The sequence below is a fragment of the Neopelma chrysocephalum genome, unplaced genomic scaffold (genome assembly GCF_003984885.1).
Source record: "Neopelma chrysocephalum unplaced genomic scaffold, ASM398488v2 Primary Assembly neopelma1_24, whole genome shotgun sequence".
NCBI classification, from domain to species: Eukaryota; Metazoa; Chordata; class Aves; order Passeriformes; family Pipridae; genus Neopelma; species Neopelma chrysocephalum.
In genome coordinates, this window is record NW_020897693.1 from 8,881,880 (window position 1) to 8,900,617 (window position 18,738).

Here is an 18,738-nt window from a genome sequence, read left to right on the forward strand (position 1 = left end):
ACAGAGGGCTTTTTGGGCTCAGACAGGGACATCTGCAATGTCTGTATGATGTCAGGGTGATGAAACACTTGTTTGCAAACCTACCATCTTCCCAGATGCTGCTCACAGGACGTAAAATAAGATATGGGTTGGGTTGTTTGCAGGGCAAGGCCTCTTTTCAAGCTCAGTTGAACTCCTCTTGCTAACATACTTCGTGCTTGTTTCTGCTCAAATTGAATGGCAATAAGTGCCTGCAGGGGTTTCATCACCTCTGTGTGAAATCAGCAGGGCTGGTTGAGAAACTCCTATCTTGTTGACATGCAACAAGTCATCACTGATGGGTACCCACTCGCCCATAATGCTGAATTTCTTTGGGGAGCACTTTTTGCCTGGCAGCATAAAAGCTATGAAATCCTTGTGCTGCTTCTCCCTGGGCTCCATCCTGCCTATGCCTGAAGTATGGAGATATGGGAGGTCTGTTTTTACTGAGTCTGCCCACAAAGTTCAAATGGAACTTTGGGAAGCACCTCCACACACCCATTATCATTCCTGGTCCTCGGACCAGACTGTTTGGGACAGGAAGCTTCTAACCCCATGAGGAAGACTCTCCTCCCTTCCTGCCCATGGCAGGGCAAGGTGCACTGAGATGTAAAGTGGTCCTAAAAATACCTCCATATACAGAAGCAAAACAAGCCCAACCTGGGGCAGGAACAGTCCCAGATATAACAGACCCAGAAGCAGTCAGGGCAGGGAAGAGGGGCTGGAAAAAGCAAGCAGGATAAAGGGGGAGGAAAGATTAGGAAAAAGGCAATAAGGAAAGGGGACTAGGGATAAGGATAGGAATAGGGACAGGGCTCCTTGCATCTCTCTCAGAAACTGAGAGTAACATCCACAACAGACTCAGATGGGGCAGAGGAGGAAGCAATCACCCAGAAAGGCAGCAGCACACCATCCCACAGCCCTCCTCCCCCTCTCCTTTCCCCTACCCTGCTCCTGGCTGCAGCACAAAGCCCCCACTCTCTCCCTCCCATGCGATGCCCTGGAGACCTCAGCACCCAGGCATGACCTCTCAATCTCCACCCCTTTGCCACCAGTGCCAAGCAGGGAGGCTTTCCCAGCACCCCTTCCCAGTGCCCTCTTTCCTGCCACAGTTTCCCAGACAGCCCTTGGCTGATGGCAGCTGTCCCTCCCACCCTGTGTTGTGCAGGACCCTTCACCAGTTTCCCCTCGCTGCTGCAGTGCTTTACTGTAGGCAAGGGCAGGGGGCCGGGGGCCAGCAGCTGCCCCCTGACTGTACCACTGACTGTGCCAGCTGAGGGGCGCTGGCTTTCCCCCCACCCAGCTTGCAAACCTCCCCATCACACACCACCAGCCTCCCACGGAAAACCCCGGGGTCACGGCATGGCCAGTGGCTGCCAGGGCCCCGCTTCTTTGCAAGGGCCTCAATCAAAAGCCAGCCACCCTCCCACTTCGCTTCTGGGTATTGAGCTGAGAGGCTTCCTCAAATATTTACACAAACACACAAACAACCACAAACGTGCTTTAAAAGAAAAAGCTGCAAACCTGCACAAGACCCCCCGAATCCAGGAGCTAGAGCTTTTAAAAAATAAAACACATGCAGGACAAAGTACCCATTTTTCCCATAAAATTGTAAGATATAAAGATGCTAGCTAAGGCATATTTGTAAAACAGGCATGCTTGCTCCTAGTGAGAAGAGCTTAGATACTCTCCAGCTCTCAAAAACTCTAAGACTAGCCAAGAAATCTGTGGCTGGAGGACAGCCAGTCCATACCCAGGCCGAATGATGACAGCCTGTAATCATTTTTATCTCACGGCAGACGACTGGTTGCAAGCACATATGAGGCTCAGTCTTCTCCTTGTGCAGCTCTCCCGTTTGATTTCTTAAAGTGCAGGGACAAATACCATAAAAATCACTGAATATGGGAATAATTCACTTTAAGAGGGACTTCTGGAGGTCAGAAGTCTTGGATCTAGATGTAAATAATTGAGATTATGAATCTTAATAGCAAACACCTCAATTTTCGGTACTTCTTGTCTCCTTTAATAGACCTATGCCTGGCCTGAGCCCTGCTTTTCACCTTGACACTGACCTGCAAAGCTTCTAATTAAATGCAGAGTGACAAAATCCCCACCCACTACCTGGGCATCTTGCACCATGCAGACTGGCTTTGGATACCTGCTTTTGCCCCCCCTTAACCCACCAGCAAAACCCTCTTTGCCCTTGAGGTGCAGGATCAGCCAAAGGCTGGCTCCTGCCTCCTGGAAAAAGCCACTCAGAAACCCCCAGCTTCCAGCCACCAGTTGGCTACCAGCTGGCTCTATGCCCGTGGTTTCTCTCTTGCTGCTTTCTCTCCCTCTTGCAAACAAGCTCCATCTCCAGAAGAAGAAATCTTGGCTGGTGAGGCTCTAACAGGGGCCACAGACCAGAAGACACAGAGACAGGCAGCTTAGAGCATGTACCTGCCCTGCCCCCTAGATGCAGACATGGGAATCCAGCACAGACAGAAGCTGAGGAGGGGTTGGTTTCCCCCTCCTTTAACTTCTCTTCCTGTTGCATCTTCCACTCCAGGTGCACGAGCAGCATTGGTCAGGTAGAAGATAGACATCTGGCCTTGGTGAATGAGAGACAACCAGCCTTGCCGAGGCCACAGGGAGGTGAAAAGAAGACGGCTTGCACACAAGACAGGGCTGTTTGCCTTCCTGTGAACAGGCTCCCAAGCAGGCTGTGTTCATTTCGGGTGAAATTAGCCATGAAATGAAGCCCAGATCCACCAGCCCTGCTTCAAACAGCTGCCAGCAGATACTAAGAGGATCCTGCCAGAGGAGGAGAGTGCTCAAAGCCTTGCTGTAAACGCACAAGGCATATTGAGAAGGAAAAGCGATGACAGAGGGAAAAAGCAGTCTCGGCGGTGCATTAAAAACTGGAGCTGGGTGGAGAACATCCCCACGTGCTCGCCTCTCCCTCCTGAACAAACAACTTGGATTGCTGGGTTTTACTGCACCAAGGCTCACTCCAGGTTGCCCAGAGCCAGGCCAGCCGGGTGCTCGCTTGCTGGTTCCCTGGCCTTCCCCCTAAAAGCACCACGGGCTTCCCTCACCAGCTCTGCTCACCCAGCACTGGCAGTTCAGGCACTGAGCAGGGCCAAAGCTGGAGAGAGAAGGGGCAGACACTGGTACAGGGGGTAATGTTTCTCAGGGAGGTGATGTCCCTCTACATTCTTCAACTGCTTCTGTTTTGGGAGTAACATGCACAGGCTTTTATGCCCAGCCCCATAAATTATGCAGTGAACCCCAAGGCTTTGACTTCAAAATAGGGGGACCAGAACATACGCACACACACACACACATGCACACACAAATGCATGTTCCAAACACCTCCAAAAGCCCTTCTGGGTCCTGCATGGCCCTAAATCCTCACATAGCATCACCAAAAACCAGCCTGGCAATAAAATTTGGACCCCAAACCCAGTTCAGAGATGTTCCCTTCTGCACAGCCTGTTCTAGGCTGAGACTGAAGGCTGAGGCTTTAAAACATCCCTTTACAAGTCTTTCTCAGGTGACTGATTTCCTCCTCCATCTCATTAGCGGCTGCCAGCAGATGCTGTTTCCCCAGCAGAAGCCACACTTCACTTGTTAGTCATCTCAAAACCACCCTGTCATTTCTTCTCTCCTCACGGCCACAGTGAAGCCTGGAGAATATTTATCATGGAGCAGACACAGCAGGTTTTTATGGTTAAGCTCAGGTCATTAATCTCTATCGAGAGTTTTCATAATCTTCTTCAGCTTCGTGTTTGTTTAACTCTTGGATAGTTGCTCCATGGAGCTCTGGGTAATCGGAGATTAACCGCTCTTTAATATTAATGGCTTTTCATTAATGCACTGGGCTCTCTCCCCTCCACAGTCCATGCAATAGCTATTAGCACTGTGCCTGCAGCTCCCTGTGGTGAAAAGGACCTTTGTCTTTTGGGCCAAAAACCATTATATGAGCCCAGATCTTGTGTGTGCTGTGGCTGCTTTGTAGCAGAAGTATTTTAGAGCAAAAGCAATTCCCTCCTCCTCTAGCCCAAGCCAAGGAGCTTCCTCCTGCAGATGGCTCAGAGGAGCTGCTCTTGAGCCACCCCAAACTGCAGTGTAATCAAGGGCACATAGAGGCACGGCTCTGATGCCCTCATCCTTCTAGGAGTGATCTTTAGTTATGTAGCCCCCCACCCTGCCCCCACAAAGCAGGGCAGGGCAGGAACGTGGCCACAAAAACCTTCCAGATCACACGAAACCTGCCCAGAAGTGACGTGAGGGATGCAACCCAGCCTTATTAGGGTAGTGTGATCACACTATGAAAGCGAGAGCCTCAGCCCCTCCACCCCGGCAGCACCTCCAGGTGCCAGAGGTGCAAACCTTGCTGTGCCACTACTGTAGGACCGTGTGGGGTGAATGGAGCTGACACTGTGCATCTTCGTCTGTGTGGTCCGTGGGGATGCTCACTGATGAGTCCCATAGCCTGACTGACATCTTAGAGTGCACAAATCATCATGGGCTGGGAATGAGCTAAGAGTGAAGCCACATGGACAATCAGTGCATGATTTTGCTGCCTCATTTAGCCTCTAGCCAGGACACAGAGGACGCTTAAAGCAGAGGCACTAAAGAGGTCTCTGTTGGAGACGTAGTCCTGTGTCTCCAACACTTTCCTCATCAACCTCCACTCTTTCTCTCCTCTCAAGCCTCTTAGGTGCTTCAACGTCTTGGTCTTGTTTAAAAGCCTTCACAGGACACATAAAGCCTTTCCAAGAACACACCTCTTGTCAAATTATTCACAACCAAAGAAATTTCCCACCCATGCCACCATAAAGTTAGGGTTTATAAATATCAATGGACTCAGTGTTTTTGCATGAGCGTGAAACTCTGTATTTTTTGCCCCTGGCCCATGACCAGTTGAGGTGAGCTGGCTCCTGTGCCCATGCCATCTCCTCTAGCATCCTCTGCTCCATGTCCAGCATTGCCCTGGGATACCAAGCTGCCCCACCCCAAGCATTACACAGGGCATGAACTGCACCAGCAGCCAGATCATCTCTTAGCCAAGAGGAGTCCCAGTCCCCTCTTTTCTGACACTGAGCTGGGACCAAGATGTTGCTGAGCAGAAGCCCCTCTCTCCTCCACAAGCCCACCATCCTGCTCCATGGGTGGAGAAGTAGACCCCCACTATCTGGAGGCCAGGGGCAGCTTGAGGTGAGACTTCAGTCCCAGGGCTTTGTCAACCACATCGGGGGGCTGCAGGACGTGCCACTGGGCGAGGGGCCGGCGTGGGTTGGACAGCATGTCGGACCAGTGCCGCAGCTGGTTGCCTGTGGCTCGACAGCCCAGGAAGAGTTTGCCGATGGGCTCATTCTTGGTCACTTTGTCGTGATCCCAGACGGAGATGACCACATCCACATTCTGGGGGGGACACAAGAAGGAGGGTCAGTGGGAGGGGGCTTGCTGCAGTGGGGACCTGCTCAGCCCTGGGCGCTGCAGGGAAACCCACCTGGATCTGATTGAAAGGCACCTCAAAAACAAACACCTCATTGAAGTAAGGGCTTAAGGTGTTTTTCTTCACACTTGTCTTCTTCTTCTTCCATTTCTTCCTGTTCAGGATGAGATGCACCTTGACAAAAGGATCTGAGGAGAGAGAGGACACAGCTGGCACAAGTGACAATTTTTGACTGAGGAGCTCAGACACGAAACAGGTTCCCTGAGCCATTCCCAAGCAGAGCATGGCATCCACTTGTCACTCCTCATGGTAAGCCAGCCACCCCAGAGCTCACCTCCTCCTGCCATGAGCTTCCTGTAAAATCCAGCCATAACATCGCCTCCTGGAAGATATCTCCAGCTCTGCACAAAGCTGGAGTATCTGTGCTGGGAAGGCTGGGAGTCAGCCAAAGTCTGGGTAGGGTGGTGGCAGCAGGAAGCAGGTCTTAACACCAAGAGCTTTCAAGGCTTTGCAGCTCTTGGTACCATCATTGAAGCCTGGGCAGGAGTAGGAAGATCTAAGCACAAGCAGCCCCTGCTGACCTGAGAGTCCATGAGAGTCCATTCGCTTCAGCTTCCTGGCTTCCAGGATGAGCACCGTCAGTTTGCCAGTGTTGGGGACATAGCGCAGTGAGAAGCAGATCTCACCCAGCTGCTCTTCCTGATGGAGAGATGCCAGCAATTAGTACCAGGCAGAGGACCCAGCTCGCCTGGGGTTATGACACCAGGCCTCAGGTATCCCGAGTCTCCCCCACTCTTGTGCTTGCCCCTAAGGGCCTGCTTGTTGGAGTGGTGGCAAGTGAAGCAACAGTGCATCCCTCCTGGCAGTTTCCCACCCAACAGAACTGACCTCCACTTTACTGGCTGCCGCCAGCTCACTCCACTGCTCGATAACGTGCTGCAGGTTGACACTGGCCAGGGGCAGCCGGACCTCACCAATGATGTCATGCTTGGCAAAGCGGTTGAAGTCATAAACCTGCATCACCAGTGTGGATTCAGGCACCTCTGCCTGGGGTACCTACAGGGGAGGACCCAAAAGCCAGGATTTACTCTTCAGTGGCAGCCCTGCCCCATGGGATGTGGCAGTAACAATGCAATAACAGGTATTTCTCTCTGACTCTTCCCCATCCTACTTGCACAAGCATCTCCCTGTCTGGAGAGGTTTTTGCCCAAGGAGCAGTGCCTATGCAACAACACTCTTGATGGGACCAAAAAGCCATCATTGGCTGTAGTTTTCTACCTGGAAAGTAAAGCTCTCGTTGAAGATGGGGTTCAGGGTCTTGCGGTAAACCTTGGTCTCGTATCTCTTCTTCATATCAGATGTTAGGTAGACGATCACATATGGATCGGATGTGCCTCCACTGTCCATGGCCTTTAGCTCAACTGCCTGCTTCACACCGACTTTCAGCTTGAAAGGAGTGATGCACAAGGTCACCAGGTGGAGGAGGAAGGGTCAGACAATTGAAGGCTCAGTGGGAAGTGAGTGCAACAGTGAGGACGCTTTCACACCACGCAGGCATGAGAGCTGGCAGGCTGCAGCCAGGTGGAAACCTGGGCCCACCTCAGTGGGCAGGAAAGAGGAATCATGCAATAGCAAAGCTGTTTCCCTGCTGTGCCATGGCCATGTGCATCCCCACCTCTTGTGTGCGGAAGTTGTACTCCAGGGAGTACTGCAGCTTTCCTCGACGCATCTGCTCCACTCCTCGCTCCAGGTCCTCCATCTCAGGCTGGACCTGTGGCAGAAAGCAACACTACCCTCAGGATGTGCTCAGCCATGTCCCCGCCATGCCGTGCTCCCACAATCCCTGGGACTGGGAAGTGCAGCAGCAAACCTCTCAGGGAGAAGGGAGGTGGGACTGAGGGGAAAGCAGGACGCACGAGGCTGGCTGTGGTTGAGTTGCTGACGGGGCACAAGCTGATTCTCTCCTTCTTCTTGGGCTTTTTCTTGACACAGCAGCACCTGATGATGCAGATAAGGAAGAGGAGGAGGAGAATGGCCCCTGCCACAGCCACGGCGATGAGCGCCCATTTGGGTACTGGTGCGATATTCGAGGAATGGAATTGGACAGAACAGTTAAAACCAAGCAGTACATATGGAGTGCATTTAAACCCCTTCCTGGTGCTTCAGCATTAAGGAGTTGTACTTTCAAAGTTGCCCCTATATTCCTGGACAGTCCCCATTCAGGGAGGCTGCAGCTGGAGACCATTCCCCAAATGGACAGCAAGGATGCCCTGCACTCCTGGAGCAGCATGGTACCAACTCTGCAGCATCCCCACCCTGAAGGACCCCACTAGAAAGAGGGATTTGGAGGGAGAGAGAAGTGGACACATAGTCTCAGAGTCCAGGAGCCCCACCAGATAAATGCTGCCTGAGAGTAGGGCAAGAGCTGCTGTACTCACATGGGATTCGGCTAAGCCAGCTGTCCAAAATGCCTGGCCAAGCCGTGGTGGTGATGTTGGCATGCGGGGAGGTCGTAGTCCTGGCTGCCACTGCCATGGCTGGAGTGACCTGGGGACACAGGCAAAATTAACAGGGTGGGGATTTCCTTTCCAGTAGCACCTGTGCTGCCCGTGGCCCAGGGCTCTAACAAGAGCAAACACAATTAAAATACAGAGCCCAGGGTAAGCGGTTAGGGCTTGGCCACATTGGCAATGAGCTGTGAAATGGAGCGGGAGGGAGCCGCGGGCAGGGAGGGCTCTGCGCCAGCCAGCCCTTCGCATACAGCCTTCTCGTTCATATCCCTGCAAGTCTGCTTTCTGAAAGGAGAGAGATCAGGGGGATGGATTAGGGAGTTTTCTGGGGTTTTTTTGAGAAGAGGAATCACCTGTCTGTAGGGGACAAACCCAAGAGCTGTTTTGTGCTGGCTCCTCCCTGGCCAGGCAGCATGAGCTGAAGGGTTTGCTCAGCTCCAGGAAAGCCCCATCACTAGCTAACACCTCTTTTTGGCTATTTTCCCCTCTCTTACAGGGCTGAGGGGTGGGACGGTTGGCTCCTGGGCTTGCAGCAGGGCTGCTGCCCTTGCTGCAGGTGGCAGTGCCACCACCATGCTGGGGTCACAGCGGTTTGGAAACTTTCTGTGATCCTGACCTGTGCACATGGTAACGTTACACAGCTTAAGGAAAGGCTTCAAATTTAAAGCAGGATGGTTTTACAGCACTGCTCATTCTAGCTCTTATTAGTGCTTCCTCATAGTGAAATTCCTTTTGCGTCAGCAGGAGAGATGTGCCAGGAGCCAGGCTGCCTGGTGAGAGTGTCTGCAGCCACCACGACAAGGGTGGCACCCAGCCCCAGTGCCGTGACCAAGGCTGGCAGGTATGTGCCTGTTTGCCTTAGCAGCCCCAGCTTCCTGCCCTGCGTCCCCATGGGTCCCTGCTCAAGCAGTCAACACCACCTCACCCTGCCTCCTTGCATGGGGTTCTCCTGGGGAGAAATCACATCTGCACTTCCCTCTGCTGAGCCCACAAAGCCAGCAAGAGCCTTTCATTTTTCCAGCAGTGAGCTTTGCTGCATGTGGGCATAGGGCTAGAGAGACATGGGAAATGCTGTCATCCCTGTGGCATCGTTGCTGGGACAATGAGGTGCAGGTTAAGTGACTTGTCCAGTACCACCTGGGACATCTGTGCCATTGGACACCCGAAGCTCTGCTCAGGTATTTAAGAGGTGCTGGCCTACAGTTTCAGACTGTGGTGAAGGGTGGACACAACAGCACAGCCAAGGAGGCACCCACCCAGCTCAGAATTAGTTGTCTCAGTAGTTCTTGCCTCCCAGACCCCCACATTATTCTAACATTAGCCCTGTTTAAAAAAACCTCATCCCAGCCCTGCAGAATGATTTGAGCCACTGCCTTGCTGCAGTCTGGGAGAGGCAGCATAGTTTCGGTTGGCAGTCTGCAGGGAGCGTTGAGCATCCATGCTCCTGGAAAAGGGACTGGGAAAATCCTGATTCATGCTCCCACCCTGTGCTGACTGAGTTCCCAAATCCAGACTTACCAACAAGTATCTTTCTCAGCTTCAGTCTCCCTTCCCTGCTATGCAGGATCCAGGTCAAGCCACCAAGCATGGCAGGGACATGCTGTGGGGTGAGATGGGACCCCGCTGGGCGTGGAGCCGAGGGTGCAGAAGGGATGGTGACTGCACTGCACAGGTGAAACAGGAAAGTCTGCTTTGCCAGCTCAGGAACCGGGTGGCCTCAGTAGCTCCGTCAGCCCCACCTCACTGCTGACCCAAGCAGTGTTCATGCAGGCGAAAAGCCAGTAGGGAACTCCCTGCTGGACCAGGAAGCAAAACCTGCCCTCCTGCCTGCAAGAAGTTGATGGGCATCCTTGCCCAGCTCTGTGCACCGGGAAATTCACTTCTCCAAGTTATCCCTGCTGGGCTGGATGTGTGGCTGCAGGCACTTAGCACAAGGGAATGGACACTTGCAGTGGGATGAGTGCAGTATCCATTCCTGGTGAGCTCTGTACTTGGAGAGCCCAGCTTACTGGCCCACAGGGCATGCACCACGTGAGGGCCTTGGAAATGTGTGCAGCAGTGGGGATGAACAGGAATGCTCTGCTCCAACACATCAGGGAGGACAGACAGGGTAAGGGGATACTGCTTGAGTGGTTTCATCCCCCAAGTGCCAGGGGGGATAGCCAGGCACATAGCCAGGAGCAATTTCACGGGCATCCCTGTTGCATTAAATTTATGCTTGTAAAGTTCTTCCCTAGCTGCCAGTTCAGCAAAATCTGCCCAAAACCTGCCTTATAACCACGTAAATTTGGTGTGGTGTCAGAAGCAGGAAGCAATACTGCCAGTGCCTGATGGCTGACGTAGTCATGGGAGGAGATGCCCCGGAAACCAGACCTGTCCCAGCTCTGCCCCACAACCCTGGCTCACCGGTCCTGCCAGATTTTCACATGACCACCAAGGCACTGCCATACCAGGTGCCTAGCCATGGGACGGGGGCTGGGGCTGCCCCTCAGCCATCTCAACTGCAATCCTACTCACAAGTGCCCTGCAATCCTGCTGCTCAGAGAAGCATCACCTCCAGGAGCAGAAGATGCTGCAGGAATGATGCTGCAGCAAACCTCGGGGAGGACTTTTTGCTCTAAACTGGCAGGCCCAGAGGATGCACAGGAGAAATGCATTATGGGGATGGGGGAAAAGGGAATATGTCCAATAAAATCAGTCAGGATAAGGGGGTCTGCATAAGCATGCTAAAAGCTGAGTATATCAGCAGTCTTTTCAACAGGCTGTTTGCTACAGACAATTAAAAGAGGAGAGATTTAGACCTTAGGAAGAAATTCTTTACTCAGAGGGTAATGAGACACTGGAACAGGTTTCCCAGAGACCCATCCCCAGAAGAGTTCAAAGCCAGGTTGGATGAGGCCCTAAGCAACCTGATCTAGTATGTGGCATCAGTGCCCATGATGTAGGGGTTGGAACTTTTAAGATTCCTTGCAACCCAAACCATTCTCTGGTTCTATGATCTCAGTGAAGCCAAGTGCACAGGACCCCGGAGGCCTCCCACATTTTCAGAGGAGATTTGGTGATACTGGTGATAACCTGGTGCGACACAGGGAGACAGCTGCCTTTGTGCAGGTGGGTTTGGTCTCCTTTGGCAGGAGCCAGGCTGGGCAGGCTGCTGCACTGGGCCTTTTTCCAGCAGTGGGGCAGGGAGATGGCCTAGCTGGGCAAGGGAAAAGCTGCAGGATGGCAGCAGGTCATGTCAGCTCCTTTCCCCTTCTCCTTTCCACCCTGTCCCCCTACCTCCTTCTCGCCCCCCATCGCCAATCACACTCTTGCAGAGAAAGGGGGTGTTGAAATATTCCAGCACCATGAGCCTCACAGGGCTGGGTGCCACACAGCTATCCAGAAAAGCAAGATCCTAGCCCAAAAATCACCCCTGCTCAGGGCACTATCTGAGAGACAGCTTTCAGAAAAGAAAGGAAAAGGGATCCAAAAACATTACAGGAAAATTGTAAATATGGTGAGCCCCCTCTACACCCTGCCACACTCTGCACAAGCCTCTGCTCCCCGCATCCCTGGAACCGCTGTGAGCCACTCTGGTGCAGGTACCCCTATATTTTTGGTCCAAACTACAACCACTGTGTATTCAGAGGCTGGGAAAGGAGAGGCCTAGAAGCATGCTATAAATACTCCAGCTGCAGAAATAGATACCGCGGCAGCGCTTGTGGGCAGTGCGCGGCCACTGAGCACAAGCTCCGAGGGAGCTCCAGAAGCTGGAATAGGGCTGAGCCGCCTCCCCGGCTCGGCCGCGGTGTGTCCGCGACCAGGCCCGGGTGACCACGATCCGCCTGTGCAACGCCAGCTGGGAAATGCAGTCTGGCCCGGGCACGACGCCAACTACCTGGCTGCCTACAAATCCCAGCACGCCGGGAAGCGGAGCTGCACCCCATCCTGGCTCCTGCCTGCTTCCTGCCAGCGCGGGGAGGGGGAAATATAAACAGCAGCGTCTTGGCCGGAGCTGGGATGCTGCCGCTGGACAGGCTGTGCTGCGGAGCAGAGGCAGCGCTCGGGGTGAGTTTGGGCTTTTCTCTCTGACGAAATCCTGTCTGTGTCTAGGAGGGGTAACATCTGCCCCCCGCTACGCAGCTGCGGGGACCAGCAGCACCCGCCTGTGTGCGAACAGCACTTGCGGGCATTAGGGGCAGGGAGGTGGAAAGGAGAAGTCAGGCTTGGTTTGCAGCGCTTGGAAGAACAGACATTAGGAGGTGGATTCTCCCACCAGGAAGGGCTGCTCAGCTCCTTTGCCTCCTTGCATTCAATTTTGACTTTCAGAAAAGTACTTGGCTGAGATTCTGTCAGAGGAAAGCTTCTCCCTGCTCGTCTAGGGTGGTGGTTGCCACCCTCTGCTCTGGTCCCTGGGAGGAGACCCCTTCCCAGCGTGGGGTATGGGATGGAGGAAGCAGAGGGATGCTCAATATCTCCTGGCTTTCCAGGCACCCCTGGCTGGGGGAGCAGCCCTGCCGCAGGACTTTCCACCCCGGAGGCAGTCAGGGGGTGCACATGCAAGCCCGGAGCTCCCCATGGCAAGGCTCTGGCTCTCAGGCTGGCATCAGACAAGTGTATTGCCTGCCAGCCCAGGCAGTCCCTGAATAACAAAAATCAATTAAAGGAAATTGGAACAAAAGAAAAGTCTCCCTGAAGACCCTGACTTGCCCTTCACGCTGCATGCTGGCTTTGATCTGTGCTTGCACAACCCCCAGCCCAGTAAGCAGGTAGGGCATGAACTGATAAATGAAGTTTTAACGCCCTTGCCCATTCCCAGCAATCCATGTAGAGCAGTTGTTCTTCCTCTGCTCTCCAGAGAAACCCTGCAGTGTTTCCATCCTGGAGCTACTGGATGGAAATAACCCCTGTGGGATCCCCCTTGGTGGGAATGGGAACAGCTCCCATCCCACAGGCTGAATCCTAAAGGTCCACTTTTAGCACTGACTGGTGCATAGAAGTGGAGCGTACAGCATGGTGGTTACAGAAACCACAGGACCTGGGTGTACAAAAATAAATGGGATTATGATTCAGTTGCCCTCACAGGCAGACCCATGTACCTCCCTGAAGATTTTCATCTGCCAGACCTGGAGTAGCGCTGAGACCTTCAGTGTACGGCCTGGCTGGCTCACAGGGCTGTGGAGGGGCAGACCAGCCCCAGTCCCAGACCGCACTCAAGCCCTCACCACACATCTTTACGTACTCTGGCCTTTTACAGCTGCAAATGAGGTTCTCATGCAGTGAACTCATTCATTTGTAGATGCAAATTCACCATTCGAGCAAAAGTAGCAAAAAAGGCAATAAAGATGTGAACTAGAAACCTACCCATAAGATCTGATCTATTTTGTCTTTTAAAGACAGCCTTATTTTGCTGGGAAAATAGCTCCACAACAGCTTTCAGCAGTTCCACACAAAGAAAAATACCCTTTGAGAAAAATAAAAATAAAGCAATGATCTGTGTTTGAAAAGCCACTTTTCCATCATATTTAATTGGAACTATTAGAACAGTTTTCCTGGGAGCAGAGCTGCTGCCAGCAGAAGCGAGTTCATTTGGGCTGCTCCACTTGGTGGGTAGGATGTCCCCTGTCTCCTTTCCACTCTTCCCCTTCTGTAGATTGGCTGTATTATAATCTGTCAGTTTCATTTTATATTTTCTCTTAGAAGCTGAAAACAGAAGATGGCAGAGCTTGAAAGCACAGTCATAAACACCAATGTGAAACAGGTAAAAGGTTGTTCATTACAAAACACACATCCGGTATTTCTAAACCAAGTTTTGAAATGCCGCCACAGGAGAGGACACACCGCAACCCAGAGCTGTGGTGGCCTCAATTGCTTGTGCCTATGTTTTAGCAGAAGTGGCCTGTCTCAGGGCTGCTGAGCATCTGGTCCCAGGGAGGTCCATGTGATTTCCACATGGAAAGAAGTTGCAGGGCTGAATCTCCAGTTGCATGGAAAGGGCAAATTTTGGATTGGCCAGGGAGAAAGCAGCAGCTTCTGTACATACACAGAGACTTCATTAGACTGTCCAGAACAGACACAAAGGGTAAAACGACCAGTATGTGCAGAGAAACCCAGCAGTGCCCAGCTCAGCACAAACAGATGACCATGGCTGTACTGTGCCCACAAACTGCAAAATTATGAAGCAATCACCTCTGTATGAGCTGTCCTTGGAGGATGTGGGACTTACCAGACAGGTTAGGGTTTCACAACTGCCAGCCCCATCCTTGGTGGCCTGAAGATGAAAACTGAGCTTCGTACGTCTGGCATCAGGAACCGTGACACATGGGTGATACCTCCAGCACCCAACCCCACCACTCTGGTGGGTGGACCCCTGTTCCCCCTGCTCACCCCACCTCCACGAGTTCCTTCTTTGCTGTCCCCTGACTCCTCTTTCCTCCCTGTCCTGCAGAAAGATCCCAGCAAGGCACTGGTCATTGCTGTGACCACCAGAGCCATCTTCAACTTGGAGAAGGAGCACAAACTCTACCTGGAGAGGGGCAAGGAGGAGTACACAAGGCACCAGCAGGCCAACCAGGACAAGCCCCTCCCACCAGGCACAGCCTTTGCCTTCATCCAGGTGAGCCTCACATCTGGCTGGCGGCACATGCAGACACTTGCAGGATGGGGTGAAAGCTCAGCTTTCCCAGCTGTAAGTCTCAGCTCCCATCATCACAGGGTGCAGGCCCTGGCCTGGCCTCTTGGCCTCATGGCAGGGCATAAAGACCTGTGCTCCTCATCAGTCCATCTCCCTCATGGTGAGGTATCCTGCTCCCTGCTTCCCTAACGATGAGGTTTGCAGGATGGTTGCTGCATCTGGCTCTCCATAACATGCCAGCCTTGCCATGGCTGACACAGCACAAACCACTAAACAACTGCAGAAGAGCCCCCGCAAAGCCACTGCAGTCATGCCTCTCCAAAAGAGTCCCATCTTGTCCTCACAGGCAGTGCAGTATGTGAACAAGAAGATGCTGGAGAGCAACCCAGCAGAGAAGAATCTCTTTGACATCCTGGTGCTCTCCAACAACAGCCCAGAGAGCGGAGTGCGCATCATCAACAGCGCCAAGCACTACGGTAAAGGGACCCATCCCTGGGGGTGCCTGCTTCCCCCGGGCGGCTGTGAAACAGATAAGGCACCACAGTGGATCATCAGTGGCAAATGGAGAGCCAGGGGAATCAAGGGGAAGGGATTGGAAACAAGCTCAATTCCTGCCAGCCCCGTGTCGCTTGCCCAGGGTGCCGGAGCACACCCAGGGTGCAGGCTCCTTGGCAGAGCCCAGCTCCCTTCAGCCATATCCTTTGCACCACCAGGAGGTCTGGCAGCATTTTGCACAGCCTGGACATCCTCAGTCAGCTACTGAAAAAACCCAGTTCTTTATAAAAGATCCCTAAATCCCAGAGTGCTGTCATGAGGAATGCTCATTTAAGGAGGGATGGAGGGAATATTTAACTGCACTCCACAGTTTTGTAGGAGCAATAGAACAAGAAGATGCAGCCAGAACATGGGCAGGTTCCCCACACAGCACTGGGAAATTCATTGCCCTGAGCTGCTGCAGCAAAGCATGCTAAACCCAGGGAGGGACTGGGGGGCTGTGAGGAGGATGTTGCTCCATAACAGACTTTTCTCATATTCCCTGACCTGAAGGCCTGGAGATCTCCAAGTTCTGCTTTGTCAGCGATGAGGACTCCACACAGTACCTGAAGTCCCACGGGGTCAAGCTCTTCCTCTCAGCTGACAGGACAGATGTGTGCAATGCCCTCCAGAGAGGTGCGTTCTCCTCTCCATCCCACGTCCCCAAACACACCACACTTTTCCCAAATAGCCCAATACCAAGAGGCAGCGCCAGACCCAAAGTTTCACGGGGGCAAGGGGTGGATGGCATTGAATATCAGTACAGTCCTGAACAGTTCAATCTCCTCTTCTGTCCTTTTACCAGTAGCCTGCAAACACACCAGGGTTGCTCAGATGCCTTCACAAGTCACTGAGTGCTTTATGCATCGTTCTTGCCATAGCTCTGCCATGGTCTGGTCATTCCCTGCCTGACATTTAAGCCTTTTTAACCAGAGATGCAATGCCATGGCTGCTCCCTGGATCATGAGAGTGCATCAGTGATTCCCGGGGCTTTGTGAGGATGCCATAGAAATTTGCTGCCTTGGTACATGCAGAGTTACTGTGTGCTCAGAGATAGATGAAAGCACACGTTTGACCTAGATGGGAGGGAGTGCAGTCTCCCCAACAGCTCTAATGGGGTTAATTGCCTTCCTATTAATTCACTTGGGTATGAGCACATCAGCTGGTCACGTTCTTCAAGGTCAGAAGCAAGACATCTGCAGCCTGGACTTTCTTTGACTACACAGCACATTCCTGGAGCCTCCCTGAGAGCATCATTGCTCTGACAAGTGTCTCCCATCTGGGGACCTGGATCCATGGATGAGGGCGGGCAGGGTGCATCTTGTAGGAATTAAGCCAAATTAAGCCAATTACGCCAATCAATGGAGATGCCAGTCTGTGTTATTCACAGCACAGAGCTAAATCTGGACATTAAAGCCAGGCTTGGCATGGTGAGTGAGCACCAGGAGGAGGGCTGCTCATGCCTTGACAACCACACACCATCTCTTAGCAGAGATCTCTTGGTCTCTGATCAGCAGCGCTTCCTTGTCCATCCCCATGGAGGCATAACACAGCCCTGGAAAGGCTGGGCCGACTCCCACAGAAGGCTCCATGGCTTGGAGATCCTGACATGGCGGTGTGGGACAGGGGTGCAGCAGATGTGTGGGGAGGAGCTTGCCATGCACGAGCTGCCCCCAGGGAGGGTGTCCTTCCTGACCCCCACCTTGCTCTGTCTCACAGGGGTCTCAGCAGCGCTCATTTTCCAGCAAGAGGTGCAGGCCCCCAGCACCCCACTCCGCGTGGTGTTTGACGGGGATGCCGTGCTCTTCTCCGACGAGACAGACCAGATCTTCCAGGAGCACGGGCTGGAGGGGGCAGTGCAGTACGAGCGGGCAATGGAGGCCGTGCCCATGGGAGAGGTGAGCATTCCACCTCCCTTCCTTGGGCACCCACAGGCTCTGCCATCACTGCCACTTGGGCTTTTACATGAGCAGCCAAAAAAGCACAAATCCTTACAAATTCCCTAGGCATCCACCATTCAGTCCCTGGTGTGGAGTCCACCTGGAAATGGATCTGGCCTGTTTTCTCCTATAAGTGAGCATCATCTCCCAAATATCTAGGGTTGTGGTTATCCTCAACATCCCCTTTTGTAGGATATGACCACTTGCAGGACTCAGACCCAGAGGCACTGCTTACTGAAGTGCCTGGTCACTTCCTGGTCACTTTGGGATTGGGATGAGCACCACAAGGCTCACCTTCCTCCCAAGCACTCCAGTGCACCGCACCAGTCCCAGATTGCCCAATCCTGCAGCCCACGGGCATTCCTGTGCTCTGCAGAGCCCTGAGGAACCCTGGAAGAGGAACAAGTAGCTTGTACAGGCAGAGTAGATGTCTCCTTATTTTTCACCCACTCCCAACTGTCTTGCTGTGCTTCCAGGGTCCCCTGAAGACTTTTGCCATGCACCTTGGGAAGATGCGCAGGAAGTTCAGCCAGGAAAAATCCCCCATCCGCACCTACCTGGTGACTGCACGTAGCGGCCGGGACATGGGCATCCGAGCCATCAAGACGCTCCGGGAATGGGGCCTGGCCATCGATGAGGCCTTCTTCATGGATGGGGCTCCCAAGGGCCCCATCCTCGCCCAGATCCAGCCTCACATTTTCTTTGATGATGGGCTTCATAACATCCAAGGGGCTCAAAACGTGGGTGTGCCCTCTGCCTGGGTCCCCTCCTGCTGATGGGCTGCAGGCCAGCAGGCTTCCCCCCCAGCCACACAGGGGACTGGGCCAGTTGGAGGCAAACCTTCTGGTGGAGAAGGAGAGATTTCTTGACATGCAGCAAGTAAATCTCAGGAAAAGGGGACAAGAGTGTGGACTCCCATGCAAAACTTAATGCTCATTTCTGCTCCTGATATGAGGTCCTTTAGGTCTTAGGATAAAGCGAAAAGATGCAACTGCTCTAGGAGAGAAAGACACCTTTGCTGTGACACTGAGGACTACACCTACCTGCCCGGTAGGACCTGGGGACTTTTCTCAAAGAATTAAGTGAAGCTAATGCCACACATGTGAGCTAAAGGAAGCATGAACTAAAAATGGTAGCTTTGGCTGTTCTCAGGCAGTCTCCAAGATGGAGCCGCACAGAAAGGACATCAGCCTGTTGAGGCGAGTCCAGAGAAGGGACATCAAGATGAGTAGAGGGATGAAACAGCTCTCCTATGAGGAAAGGCTGAGAGAATTGGGTTGGTTCAGCCTGGAGAAGGCTTCAGTGTGACCTAATTGCAGCCTTCCAGTACCTGAAGGGGCCTACAAGAAAGATGGAGAGATTCTGTTTACAAGGGCCTGGAGGGACAGGACAAGGGGTATTGGTTTCAAACTGAGCATAGGTTTAGATTAGATATTAGGAAAAAATTCTTTACTATGAGGGCTGTGAGGCACTGAAACAGGTTGCCCAAGGAAGGTGTACATGCCTCATCCCTGGCAGTGTTCAAGACCAGGTTGGGTGGAGCTCTGGGTGTGATCTAGTGAAAGGTGTCCCCCCTACCCTCACAAGGGGATTTGGAACTGGATGATCTTTAAGGTCCCTTCCAACCCAGGCCATTCTATGATTCTATGATTTATTCCCAGGTTCTGTGCCTAA

At 52.9% G+C, this 18,738-nt stretch overlaps 2 protein-coding genes across 5 annotated transcripts; one reads left to right on the forward strand and one right to left on the reverse strand.

Annotated features, from left to right (window-relative positions):
- Positions 1-5,061: 5,061 nt before the first annotated feature.
- On the reverse strand, positions 5,062-9,628 carry SYT8 (synaptotagmin 8). Its single transcript, XM_027674244.1, has 9 exons — positions 9,493-9,628; positions 7,903-8,011; positions 7,381-7,538; positions 7,140-7,235; positions 6,743-6,910; positions 6,353-6,520; positions 6,046-6,163; positions 5,519-5,652; positions 5,062-5,430 (listed from the first exon to the last, which is right to left on the reverse strand). Exons 2-9 carry the CDS (start codon positions 7,997-7,999, stop codon positions 5,197-5,199), a joined length of 1,173 nt encoding a protein of 390 aa, XP_027530045.1. The 5' UTR covers positions 8,000-8,011; positions 9,493-9,628; the 3' UTR covers positions 5,062-5,196.
- A 1,327-nt stretch (positions 9,629-10,955) lies between these two features.
- On the forward strand, positions 10,956-18,411 carry LOC113976862 (cytosolic 5'-nucleotidase 1A-like). 4 transcript variants are annotated; one of them, XM_027702483.1, is made up of 9 exons: positions 10,961-11,085; positions 11,398-11,473; positions 11,876-12,024; positions 13,657-13,717; positions 14,405-14,572; positions 14,937-15,066; positions 15,638-15,760; positions 16,844-17,022; positions 17,541-18,411. In XM_027702483.1, exons 4-9 carry the CDS (start codon positions 13,673-13,675, stop codon positions 17,838-17,840), a joined length of 945 nt encoding a protein of 314 aa, XP_027558284.1. In that variant the 5' UTR covers positions 10,961-11,085; positions 11,398-11,473; positions 11,876-12,024; positions 13,657-13,672; the 3' UTR covers positions 17,841-18,411. The 4 variants fall into 4 exon arrangements, with proteins under 4 accessions (XP_027558299.1, XP_027558284.1, XP_027558276.1 ...); XM_027702475.1 differs by lacking the exon at positions 11,398-11,473 and having other exon boundaries at positions 11,816-12,024; XM_027702492.1 differs by lacking the exon at positions 11,398-11,473 and having other exon boundaries at positions 10,981-11,085.
- Positions 18,412-18,738: the final 327 nt, after the last annotated feature.

Bases quoted from the DNA above. Each gene is read 5' to 3' on its own strand.
- LOC113976862 (XM_027702498.1), top strand. From the start codon at position 13,673: ATGGCAGAGCTTGAAAGCACAGTCATAAACACCAATGTGAAACAG. The intron at 14,573-14,936 runs GTGAGCCTCACA...TTGTCCTCACAG, and splicing joins CAGCCTTTGCCTTCATCCAG to GCAGTGCAGTATGTGAACAA. The intron at 17,023-17,540 runs GTGAGCATTCCA...CTGTGCTTCCAG, and splicing joins AGGCCGTGCCCATGGGAGAG to GGTCCCCTGAAGACTTTTGC.
- SYT8 (XM_027674244.1), bottom strand. From the start codon at position 7,999: ATGGCAGTGGCAGCCAGGACTACGACCTCCCCGCATGCCAACATCACC. The intron at 7,236-7,380 runs GTGCGTCCTGCT...TTTCTGCCACAG, and splicing joins ACTCAACCACAGCCAGCCTC to GTCCAGCCTGAGATGGAGGA. The intron at 6,521-6,742 runs GTAGAAAACTAC...CCTCCCCTGTAG, and splicing joins ACGAGAGCTTTACTTTCCAG to GTACCCCAGGCAGAGGTGCC.